Source organism: Sprattus sprattus (assembly GCF_963457725.1).
Source record: "Sprattus sprattus genome assembly, chromosome: 10".
NCBI classification, from domain to species: domain Eukaryota; kingdom Metazoa; phylum Chordata; class Actinopteri; order Clupeiformes; family Clupeidae; genus Sprattus; species Sprattus sprattus.
Genome location: NC_137908.1, coordinates 3,184,332 through 3,197,598, shown reverse-complemented (window position 1 = coordinate 3,197,598; position 13,267 = coordinate 3,184,332). Strand labels below are relative to the sequence as shown.

The window sequence follows — 13,267 nt, the reverse complement described above, 5'->3', positions numbered from 1 at the left end:
TTTAATATAGCTCTGTGTAGATGAGTATCACCGCGGCTCTTTGTGCTCCTGTTTGTTGACCTCGTCCATGATGCCGATCAGGTTCACCAGGAACAGCTGAATCTGGAAACGTTTACACAACACGAGTTGACCCAAATTAATCACTGCACAAAAATGGTGTCCAACAAGTGTGGACTTTAAAGGCAATGCTCATCATTCTATAAACTGACGTGTACATTCTAGAATACTCAAACTCAGCCGTATTGATGTTCTACAAGCGATCACAAGCACAGATCCCTCTCCCTCACAATCCCTCTCCCTGTTTGAACACAGCCATCCCTTTTCTACACCCATCTAATACTCTGCTTGACGTAGTGCCACGCTGAGCCAAGTTGCTGCTGAGTGGTTGGAGATCTGGTGTACTTGAGTGCACTCTGCAGTATCTGCTATTCTAGCGTAGTTTTGTCTATTAAGTGTGTCAAGAGTTAAAGTATAGTTTAGTACCGTTCTTAACTGATGCATAATAACATTCTGATGGAGTTCCTGACTCAGAACTCTAGTTTCTATACTATTGTTCTGGTGTGGCGTCCTACCGTACTAAGTTACTGACTCAGTACTCTAGTTTCTATACTATTGTTCTGGTGTAGCGTGTGTGTGTGTGTGTGTGTGTGTGTGTGTGTAGCGTCCTACCTTGCTGAGCTGCTGGAGTGTGTGTGTGTGTGTGTGTGTAGCGTCCTACCTTGCTGAGCTGCTGGAGGGTGTGTATGTGTGTGTTTGTGTGTGTGTGTGTAGCGTCCTACCTTGCTGAGCTGCTGGAGTGTGTGTGTGTGTGTGTGTGTAGCGTCCTACCTTGCTGAGCTGCTGGAGGGTGTGTATGTGTGTGTTTGTGTGTGTGTGTGTAGCGTCCTACCTTGCTGAGCTGCTGGAGTGTGTCCTCTGGTGACACGCCCTGGTGGTCTTTGTCTTTGCCAAGCGTGGACAGGAAGAGGTTCAGGGTGGCAATCTTTACGGTGCCCAACAGCAAGGTCTTCTTGGCAGCTGTGTTTTGGATGTGCACCCATCTCGAGTCCTGTTGGGCAGACGGGACATGAGTAAGCCGGAACCACAGCTGGATCTGGAGCAGCTCTGGAACTGGACCTGCAGACGTGCCTCACATTAGATCAGTGGTTCTTAACCTGGGTTCGATCGAACCTTAGGGGTTCGTTGAGCCACTCTCAGGGGTTCGGCAGGGGTCAAGACACACACAGTATAGCCCGGTTCACACTACCAATGTCGTTTTGAAGAAATCATATTTTATTTTTCAAATTACGAAGGGTTCAGCGAATGCACTGATGAAGCTTGCAGAGTTCAGTACCGCCAAAAAGGTTAAGAACCACTGCATCAGATCCATACTCCAAACAGCCGTGGAATGGGTCACTGCAGCCCAAAGTATCAGCCACTTCCCAAGGCACCCACTGCACTTATAATAATAATAATAATAATTAATTAATTAATTAATTAATTAATCTAGACACTTAAAGACGCTTTACTAGACACTTGCTCACTGAAGCACGCTCTCGTTAAATCCAGTGAAGCTACCCAGTTAGCCACTTGAAGCTAGAGGCTAGCCGTGTCTTGAAGCTTGAAGCCAGCATCAGAAAGCAAACTTGACCAAGATCAGGGTTCCACAAATGTGATTAGGGGGCAGGTTTTTGACCCAATCAAATGGGAACACACCAGATCAGTCATATGGTCATTGTGCAGATGCTTCCATCCATAGAGTTGCTAATCTAAAGGCATGTTTTGTTGACTAATCCAACAGAATCAGATGTGCAGCAGTTAAACGTAAGTCTTTAAATAAGAAGCTGAATAATATGACTGTACTGTGATGATGAAACATCCATGCTGGAAGAAGCTGAATAATATGACTGTACTGTGATGATGAAACATCCATGCTGGAAGAAGCTGAATAATATGACTGTACTGTGATGATGAAACATCCATGCTGGAAGAAGCTGAATAATATGACTGTACTGTGAGGATGAAACATCCATGCTGGAAGAAGCTGAATAATATGACTGTACTGTGAGGATGAAACATCCATGCTGGAAGAAGCTGAATAATATGACTGTACTGTGAGGATGAAACATCCATGCTGGAAGAAGCTGAATAATATGACTGTACTGTGAGGATGAAACATCCATGCTGGAAGAAGCTGAATAATATGACTGTACTGTGAGGATGAAACATCCATGCTGGAAGAAGCTGAATAATATGACTGTACTGTGAGGATGAAACATCCATGCTGGAAGAAGCTGAATAATATGACTGTACTGTGAGGATGAAACATCCATGCTGGAAGAAGCTGAATAATATGACTGTACTGTGATGATGAAACATCCATGCTGGAAGAAGCTGAATAATATGACTGTACTGTGATGATGAAACATCCATGCTGGAAGAAGCTGAATAATATGACTGTACTGTGATGATGAAACATCCATGCTGGAAGAAGCTGAATAATATGACTGTACTGTGATGATGAAACATCCATGCTGGAAGAAGCTGAATAATATGACTGTACTGTGATGATGAAACATCCATGCTGGAAGAAGCTGAATAATATGACTGTACTGTGATGATGAAACATCCATGCTGGAAGAAGCTGAATAATATGACTGTACTGTGAGGATGAAACATCCATGCTGGAAGAAGCTGAATAATATGACTGTACTGTGAGGATGAAACATCAGTGCTGGTGGTAATATTGACTACATTTGCATTTTTTCTTTTAAATTACATTTTATGGGCTGGAAATGGCTCAAAGCACCATCTACTGCTTAAATTCACACTGAAACTTTCAAAGCCGATGCTGACCTAGAGAGAACCGCTCTGGACTGATCTACAAGACATTCCGCCAGTCCGACCATCGGGCACAGGTTAGATCATAAGCAGTGTGGCAGGGACGTAAGTTAATGAGCTCTTGCGCCCCCTACAGGTGGGTGAACTCACCCACAGCATGGCCTGGCTGCTGACGGTATCAAGCTCCGTCTGCAGCTTGGCCAGTTGGTTGTTGAAGTGGATGATCCTGTCGTCGGCGTGCTCGATGTACTGCGTCAGCTGGGCCAGGGCGTTGTTCACGGACGCCTCGCCCTCCTTCGAGCTCCGCAGCAGGTCCTCGCGAGTCTGAACCAGCGTGTCGAAGCGAGACATCACCTGACGAGGCTCCTCGAACTGAACAGCGGGAGAAGCAAGAGAGAAAACAACACTGAAGAGAACGGAACCATCTCACCTTGTGTTGTTGCCATGGGAACCGTGAGAAGTTTACGTGAGTCGGTCAGCGGGGGGGGGGGGGGGATACACACCTGCTCAGGCTGTCTCTGGGATGTGTGTGTGTGCTTTTGGATGACTGTCCTTCAGAAAAAAACGTACCTAAAGCCTCTTGTCGTTCACGACATATCAGAGGAAACGGTTTGCTCTTCCCACTTTATTCATCTACTCATGTGCTATCCATGTCTTTGATGTGTTGTAGCAGACGTCTTACAAAGCAAGACTTTTTGTTTTTAAATTCCTGATTTCACCCAATGCACTAATCTTACTTTGTGTGATAGCCCTCAGGTTGTCTGGTCAAAGGTGAGGTGGCAACCTCATATAACTCCTGGCACTGGGATAGACATGGCCTAGACTAGAGCCGTGCCTCATATAGCTCCTGGGATAGATATGGCCTAGACTAGAGCCGTGCCTCATATAGCTCCTGGGATAGATATGGCCTAGACTAGAGCCGTGCCTCATATAGCTCCTGGGATAGATATGGCCTAGACTAGAGCCGTGCCTCATATAGCTCCTGGGATAGATATGGCCTAGACTAGAGCCGTGCCTCATATAGCTCCTGGGATAGATATGGCCTAGACTAGAGCCGTGCCTCATATAGCTCCTGGGATAGATATGGCCTAGACTAGAGCCGTGCCTCATATAGCTCCTGGGATAGATATGGCCTAGACTAGAGCCGTGCCTCATATAGCTCCTGTGACTGGGATAGATATGGCCTAGACTAGAGCCGTGCCTCATATAGCTCCTGTGACTGGGATAGATATGGCCTAGACTAGAGCCGTGCCTCATATAGCTCCTGTGACTGGGATAGATATGGCCTAGACTAGAGCCGTGCCAACTCCAGCCCAGACCCCTCCAGTGCAGGAGCTATGTGGGAACACCACACACAAACATACACACACACACACACACACACACACACACCCCCCCCCCCACACACACACACACACAAACACACACACACACACCACACGCGCCCAATCGCGCACAGCACGCACGCATGCACGCATCCACGCATCCACGCACACACACCACGCGCACGCACGCACGCACGCACGCACGCACACACACACACACACATACACACATACTGCAATATCCTGGGGGTCCCATGTGGCAGACCCCCCTCTACTCACCTGTACCCAGCCTGCCTTCTCCCCATCCAGTCATTACCTGCTTGCACAGCCTCACAACTCTAAGCAGATAGTCTGGGTAGATCTGATTTTTCTCGGCCAGTGTGGCCAGCCTGTCTCTTTCCTGTGTGAGGGTGCGGAGCTCGGCCTCGAGGGTCCTCAGCTCGGCGGATTTCTGTTTGGCCAGGTCGCGCTCGTGATCCGCCTTCTTCATGGCCCGAACACGCTTCATCTCATTCTCCTGATGGCAGCACAGAAGGCATAAATGATTTCCTAATAAGGATAGAAATGACCCATGTCTACACTTGGGCTACACTTGGGCTACACTTGGGGACAGCTTGAGATGATGGCTCAGGACTAAGATGCTTGTAGTACTCTTGTTGGCGGCCTAAGCCCCAGAAGGGGTAGTAGGCGATGATGATGTGTGCGTAGTGGAGCGTACCTTACATCTGTTGTCATCGTCCGTATCTATATAATATTTAATATGTATATATATATATATATATATATATATGATAATTATTTATCAATATATGTAGAGCCTATCATAATTATTTATCAATATATGTATAAATATATATATATATTGATCAATAATTATGATAGGCTCTGCAGTAAGGCACACACACCTTTAGAAACGTATCAAATTTCGCTAAATGAATCTTGATCTCTTTCTCCTTTCCTCTGATCTCCTCCTTTGTCAGACGCTGGTTCACCACAGTGGTATTGAAGTCCTACGGGTTCACAGGGAGAAGTTGTTATTATTACGTTATGTTATGTTATGTGGCTCTGTACATGACATTTTATAATTTACATTTCGTCTTTTAGCAGACACTTTTATCCAAAGCGATTTACAAGGATGTATAAATATTTTACAATTTTACACTGATGGCACACTGCTCACCAGAAGCATTTAGGAGTTCAGTGTCTTGCTCAAGGACGCTTCGACAGGAAATCGAACTAGCAACCTTCTATGTTTTATGTTGGTTTTCACCAGGTCTGTATTGGAGCTTTTGTCTTACAAATATACCATAAAAAACAACGACAAAAACTCCCTACTAGGCTAAAATACATGAACACTTTTAAGACTGATCTATCAAGAGTTAATGGTTCTCACATGTTTAACAGCCAGCATAGCTTCATTGACGTCATGTTCCTGCTGTTTCTTTTTCAGCAGACGGGTTGCAGGAGCCAAGAACTTTTCACTTTGTTTCCGGCTGTTGAGAATAGGAGGATGCCACATCATGCGGCTGTCTATCGACAGGAACAAATATAACAATTGACATTAATAAATGCATCACTTACAAAAGCTGATTTTGAAGATGGTCCTTAAAATAAACGCTGAAATCCCCAGACAAGTCGTTAGCCTTAGAGGTGCTGTCCATGATTATATCACTGTAGAAATGCCTTTGGCCAACCGTCCAAGTAAGAGGGTTTATTTAGGGGTCCTACTTATAATAAGGTAAACAAACTCGCAAGGTGCATAACAATGGTATCGTAGCAACATGTTGATATGAAGACAATATCAAGTAAACGTAACAAATATCATTGTTGAGTCATTCACATTTCCACCAATCTAGACTCCTGGTAGTGCCTATTTACAACGATCATGTTCATCCACGAGATGGCGCACTATGTAACTACAACAATCCTGCTGGACACTGCCTGCGTCATCGCTGGAGAGAAATGTCTGTTTGTTGGCAGCTAACAGGGAGTGGGACAATGATGTACACTATGCAGTACAAGTGAGGAGCGATGTCAGGCCCTGTCCTCATACGTCTGGACTGTGAGGATAATGCAACGTAGTCGTGTTGCAGCCCCTAGTTGCTGTCCTTTACCAGGCTTTCGTTTCAACCCCACGATTTTCGTGCTGAATGGCCATGGGGGAAGACACTTGCAGAAAGCTTTAAAATGCGTGGCGATATTTATGCAATACGAGTTGTGGTCTCACGGTACGGTTAGCGAAATCACTGGCTAACTGAACTAGCAATTTGCTAGTGTTCATTAACTAGCTTTAGCCAGCTACCTAGCTATAGCAGTTTCATCAGCTTATTTTTCCATGGATGCCCAATAAAACCTCGTCTACACATGTAACGTGTTGTAACGTTACATTTTACGTTAATGTTGTTTATCACTAACAGGTACAGTTCAAATCCTTGTCCTTCTATTTACTCACATTTGACTGTGTTAGCCAGACTAGTTAGCAAATCTGACTAGCTAACATAGCTAGATTTGTCTAAGCTACTTAATTAACATTAGCTGTGAAGGCTCATTAGTTTAGTTGACTCGGAGTTTGTAGCCTATTTTCCGTGTGACTATATGTTTGCATTGCAATTCAATGTGGTTAATGTTAATGTTTATTCCGGCTGCAAAAGCTAGAGCTAGCCTAACTGGCAAGGCAGCTGTGTCGTGTGTCTATTGCCGAAAAGCTAATATTGTACACTAGTGACGCTAATGTTCCTGCAATAGCATTGCCGGTACTGACACTTGGAAAAATATAATAATCTTTGTGGGCACACGGCTAAACTATATCTGCCCCCCTCTGACTGAAGTAAGCAGTTTAAAATCTGCAGCGAGATTTTATGTTTGAAAATGGAAGGTAAATAAACAACGTCATTATTACGTTTTTTTTTATTATTGTAAACGAATTAGCCTCAGTATCTGCCATCCTTTATTATTGTACTCCCATTTCGCTCTCCTTTCATTGTCCTCTGGTGTTTCAAATTATTTACAGGAAATGCAAAATCCTGTCCAGTGAAGTCCATATAGTTTTGTTTGCTGCAGTTGAGGGCAAGTGAGACCTTTTTTCAGAGGTTGGTAACATAAAAGATGATCTATCGTGTCCGTTGTAGCTGAATACTTCAGTCTCTTATAACTGAAGGAAAAAGGCTTTATATGGTTCATGATGGAAGGTGCTAGTCTTTGAACCCTTGCAACATCAATCACTGTCCTGTTAGTGAGAGGCTCTCCTCATCCTATTTCCTACACTGTACATCGCTGCATTGTATTGTTCTTTGTATTGTATCGTCTGTATATTGTTTAGAATAATTGTAAAAATGAGAGAGCGGCAAGATACCAGAATTTCCCCACGGGATTAATAAAGTATTTTTCCATCTATCTATTATCTAGACATCATCATGAATCTGGTTCGCCTGGTGTGTCGACACAAGACAGCCCTGGTGATTGGGGCGCTGTGCCTCTTCGCCGTAGTGCTGGTGTTCCTGGCGAAGTGCACCTCTGAGACCTTAAAGCAGGCCGACTCCCCCGGCGGCGGCCAGGACCCTCGAGCCGTGGCTCCCGTCGACCATGTGGACCCCCTCCCTCCTGCCAAAGATCTGTCCGCCTTCCTGGTGGTGCTCATCACCACGGGACCCAAGTACACGGAGCGACGCAGCATCATCCGCAGCACGTGGCTGTCGCAGCGGGACCCGGAGGTGCTGGCGCTGTTCGTGGTGGGCACGGAGGGCCTGGCGCCCGAGGAGGCGCAGAACCTGGGCACGGAGCAGACGCGCCACCGCGACCTGCTGCTGCTGCCCGAGCTGCGCGACTCCTACGACAACCTCACCGCCAAGCTGCTGCACATGTACTCCTGGCTGGACCGCAGCGTGGACTTCCGCTTCGTGCTGAAGGCAGACGACGACACGTTCGCCCGGCTGGACCTGCTGAAGGAGGAGCTGAAGGCCCGCGAGCCCCCCGCCGGCGGCGGCGGTGGCGGCGTCGAGCGGCTGTACTGGGGCTTCTTCTCGGGCCGCGGCCGCGTCAAGACGTTGGGGAAGTGGCGGGAGAGCGCCTGGGAGCTGTGCGACTACTACCTGCCCTACGCGCTGGGCGGCGGCTACGTGCTCTCGGCCGACCTGGTCCACTACGTGCGGCTCAACGTGGCCTTCCTGAAGACGTGGCAGAGCGAGGACGTCTCGCTGGGCGCCTGGCTCGCGCCCGTGGACGTCAAGCGGGTCCACGACCCGCGCTTCGACACGGAGTACAAGTCGCGCGGCTGCAGCAACAAGTACCTGGTGACGCACAAGCAGAGCCTGGAGGACATGCTGGAGAAACATCAGACGCTGCAGAGGGACGGGCACCTGTGCAAGGAGGAGGTCAAGCTACGCCTGTCCTACATCTACGACTGGAGCGTGCCACCCTCGCAGTGCTGCCAGCGCAAGGATGGCATCCCCTGACCTCTGACCCCTTCACCCCCTGTGTCGACTCGTTCATGTTGTCGTGTTAGTTTGTTTATTTATTTATTTATTTGTGCCGGTCGTGTGGGCTTGACCCTCCAGCTGTGTGTGTGTGTGTGTGTGTGTGTGTGTGTGTGTCTGTGTGTGTGTGTGTGTGTATGTATGTGTGTATCTCTGCTGCCCTTGAATGTGGAAGATGTCATTGGAGGTTTTGGGGTCAGTGGATCTTTGAGTTTGACGGTGTGATTAAAATATACAGGAAGATCTACACTCATAGCACAGCCATAATCACCCCCCTGACCTTTGAACTCTCAGCACAGCCATAATCACCCACCTGAGCCCCTTGGGAGGGTTGGTGACACCTGGTGGTTGTCAGGACGACACAGGCCAAATGTTGCTTCTTAGATACATATAAAGGCAGATTGCTACTGGTTACCAAAGCACAGTGCTGCATCTTCATGACCATCATCACAACCATCATCACCATGAACATCCAACGCTATAAAACATTGGAATGATTATTTTTGCTGTGGGGTTTAGTCTGTGAGGTTTGGCTTCTCCCTTCCTAAGGATAAGGGAGTCCTCCGGATGTTCCTAGAACAGGCTTTAGAGACACACCTGGGGAAGAAAACCTCTCCATAAAAGAGACCCCTTCACTCACCTGAGTGCGTCACTAAACCACATGCTGGGAACACCCCCTCCTGATTCAGAAGAGGCGGCATTTACCTCCCTCCCCTCCACACCTGCCTCAGGTCTGCTGTGAGATGCGTCATGTCTCTCTGTGTCTGTGTGTATGTGTGTGTGTGTGTGAGTGTTGTGTTTACAAAGACCCTTCATGCTCTAAAAAGCACACTGGCCTTGTGTTCTGAACTCCTTTTTAGCACAAGAGAGGGCTGAATGGTGGGGCCCTGCTGTATGCGAGCATTAGCACCCCAGACATACCCGTCACTAAACTTCTTCTTCACCAAAGGAATCTACAGTCATGAGACCCTGACACAGCATCACACACAGCATCACACACAGCATCACACACAGCATCACACACAGCATCACACACACCCACACACACCCACAGCATCACACACAGCATCACACACATCCACACACACACACAGCATCACACACACCCACAGCATCACACACAGCATCACACACAGCATCACACACAGCATCACACACACCCACACACACCCACAGCATCACACACATCATCACACACAGCATCACACACACCCACACACACACACAGCATCACACACACCCACAGCATCACACACATCACACACAGCATCACACACACAGCATCACACACACAGCATCACACACATCATCACACACACAGAATCACACACACAGCATCACACACAGCATCACACACAGCATCACACACAGCATCACACACACCCACACACACCCACAGCATCACACACATCATCACACACAGCATCACACACACACAGCATCACACACACCCACAGCATCACACACATCATCACACACAGCATCACACACAGCATCACACACACAGCATCACACACACAGCATCACACACATCATCACACACAGCATCACACACAGCATCACACACACAGCATCACACACAGCATCACACACAGCATCACACACAGCATCACACACACCCACAGCATCACACACTTTCACCACAAGCTTGACACAGATTGTCACTCGATCACTTTAATACTGTCATTCTGCAAACACATAGGAGTGGTTTTAGAGCATTATGTGACCTTTAGGAGTTTGACACAGACCTCAGGTCAGATCAGATTCTTTGACCTTTAGCTGTCCATTGATTTCTGTGGGATGTATGTCTGTGAAATGGATTTATGCAAATGCTGCGTAACCAGTTGCCTGATAAGGCTGTGTACGAATGTGTCCTTGAGTATTTTACGGATTATTAAAATGTTTTTTTTTTTAAGTAAGTATCTGTGTGTCACTTTATTATGTAGTCATAACATTGTTTCATGAGTCATGTCAGTCATTGGGTACCAATTTCAATTCTTCATGATGGAAATAAAAAGTGAACTTTATTCTTATGATCTGTCTAAAAACACATACATCCAATAGCTCATATCTACAAACATTTAATTTATGTGTCCAGTTCAGAACAAAACCAGTTGGGTTTGGAAGTCAACAACTGACGCCAACAAACAAACAAACCCTGAATTGCGAAATAAGTGATGAAGATTTTAACAATGTTTACAGATAGATTACACAAAAGAAAATGATATGAAAATGATATCAGCATGATTACAATATAAACTCTTGAGTTTGCAGGAGCAATCAGGAGTACTGTCCTGAAATCCTGATTGTGTTGTGTCATGACCTTGTGTGTGCGTGCTTGTGTGTGTGTGCGTGCGTGCGTGTGTGCGTGCGTGCGTGTGTGCATGTGTGTGTTGTCTCAGTGCCCCGACAGCTGGATGTGTCAGATGTTTTCCCTCACTCGCACGAATTCTGGAACGTTCTGCTGGTGCTCTCTGCGTCTCGTCTCCTCTAGCTCATACTGCCCGACAGAAAGGACACCTTCAGAAATTCTGATAATAATAATAATAAAAAAAACTTTATTTATATAGCACCTTTCATGCAAAATAATGCAGCTCAAAGTGCTTTACAGCAAATACTTAAAAATACACATCAAATAAACATACAAACTAGGATGTAGTGTAAAACAAATAAATAAAACATAAAATTAGTATAAAAACAGTGATAGAGTGCGTAAAGATGAGAAAAAAAAATGTAATACATAAAATGCATAGCATAAGACAGAAAATAAAACTGCAGAGATATGTTTCATCTAACCCCTTATATGATATGATATGATATGTTGATGCATTGTTGGTATTTGTATGCATCATGGTATTCACCAGCACTTAGCCTCTTGTGGCACTCACACACACACACACACACACACACACAACACCCTCAGTTTAGTCTGTACTGAAGTGATTCCGGTGACAAGCGTCCCGCCAGTAACCTTTCCCTCTGCTTGCGTAGCTCCTTCTCCAGGTCGGACACTGGCAGCTCCTGCTCTCTCTGCCTCTCCAGGCTCCTCTGTTCTAGAACCTTCCGGAGTTCCGACCGCTCCCCTGGCAACCGTCCCCTGCAGGTATACAACATGCAAATGTTGATAAGACCATGATTTGTGTGACACATAATTACAACAAACCTGAAGTTAGAAGAATGCTGCTTTGAGGCCCAGGTTTGACGAAATTACAACAAACCTGAAGTTAGAAGAATGCTGCTTTGAGGCCCAGGTTTGACGAAATTACAACAAACCTGAAGTTAGAAGAATGCTGCTTTGAGGCCCAGGTTTGACGAAATTACAACAAACCTGAAGTTGTCTAAAATTCGGCAGCTAGACTTATAACCAGGACCAAGGAGTTTGATCACATCACACCTGTTTTAGCTCCACTACATTGGCAAGGGTAGAAGCTACACACACACACACACACATACACACTGCCTGTCAGCTCTGGAGCCAAGCCAGCAGGGCTCGAGTAAGGAAATGATAATAAATTGGTATTGATCTAAAAAAACAACAACACACATTTAGTCTAAATCAAGCTGTCTATATTAAATAAATGTAGTAATGTAGTACGTTTCTCTGGACCTTCCATCAATAATATTTATATAATTCCATAAACGTCACCCAATGAAGCACTACCTGCCCTACATGATGGGTGACAGGTTCGTATTTCCCACAAAACTGATAACTAGATATGTCCTGGAAAAAACATCATATCAGTCTCCCTGGACTCAGTTCACCCCAAAAGTTATAAAAGCCCTATGAATAATCACTAAATAACACATAAAGAGAGGGTGTTTCATAAAGTTCTACTGCAACTGCTACTACTATTATTATCTCCAATTCTAAACCTTTCCTTTTTAAGTTTATATGTTTCTAGAGAGTTCCCTCATCTCTGGTATGACATTGCAGCCTCCTACATTATGGGTGACAGGTTTGTAATTTCCCACACCACTGATAACCACATATGTCCTGGACATTCTGCCATTTCTAAATCTTATCAGTGTCCCTGGACTTTATTTAACTTCAAAACATCATGAAATGTCTTACATAATGAGACTAACAACCTTCTACAACTACTACTACTGCTACTACTGCAAATACTACTACTACTGCTACTACAAAACTACTGTGTGTCAGAGAGTGAATAATGTTAAAGATGAGGGCTGTCATCACACTGCTGGTGCTGCTGCTTTCCATGCGTGGATCTCAGACTCGGAGCACCCAGACTGAAGTTCACCCAGAAAGCCAGAGCACTGGGGCTGATGCTGCTGCAGTCACTACCCAGCTGGACGTCTCCGCTGAGCTCAGGGAACTCAGAGACATGGTGGACAGGCAAGGAATGACTCTGATCTTTACTCAGTATGAGCTTAAAAACACCAAAGGTCTGCTGAACAAAATAGAGGCTGAAAATGATGCTGTGAAACAAAGACTAGAGGCAGAGCTGACAGTTGTGAAGACCAGACTGGCTGTAAGTGAAACTGAAGTTGTGAATCTGAAGAAGGAAGCTGCAGCACAGACAGCTGATCTGAGGTCAGTTACTGAGATACTGGTAGCCACTGAGACTGACATGGAGCACGTGAAGAAAGAAACTGCAGCACAACACACAGACCTGGCCACTTTGAATA

General features: G+C 45.8%; 2 protein-coding genes across 2 annotated transcripts; one reads left to right on the top strand and one right to left on the bottom strand.

The window, feature by feature from the left end:
- Positions 1–27: 27 nt before the first annotated feature.
- Positions 28–5,806, bottom strand: LOC308371724 (coiled-coil domain-containing protein 42-like; the record flags this gene model as incomplete). The annotated part of the gene is made up of 7 exons (XM_080846711.1): positions 28–102; positions 890–1,048; positions 2,971–3,192; positions 4,462–4,662; positions 5,051–5,155; positions 5,539–5,638; positions 5,727–5,806. 7 exons carry the CDS (start codon positions 5,804–5,806, stop codon positions 28–30), a joined length of 942 nt encoding a protein of 313 aa, XP_080702837.1.
- Positions 5,807–6,179: 373 nt separating this feature from the next.
- On the top strand, positions 6,180–8,599 carry b3galt6 (UDP-Gal:betaGal beta 1,3-galactosyltransferase polypeptide 6). Its single transcript, XM_080846013.1, has 2 exons — positions 6,180–6,562; positions 7,551–8,599. The coding sequence occupies exon 2, from the start codon at positions 7,559–7,561 to the stop codon at positions 8,594–8,596; it is 1,038 nt and encodes a 345-aa protein (XP_080702139.1). The 5' UTR covers positions 6,180–6,562; positions 7,551–7,558; the 3' UTR covers positions 8,597–8,599.
- Positions 8,600–13,267: the final 4,668 nt, after the last annotated feature.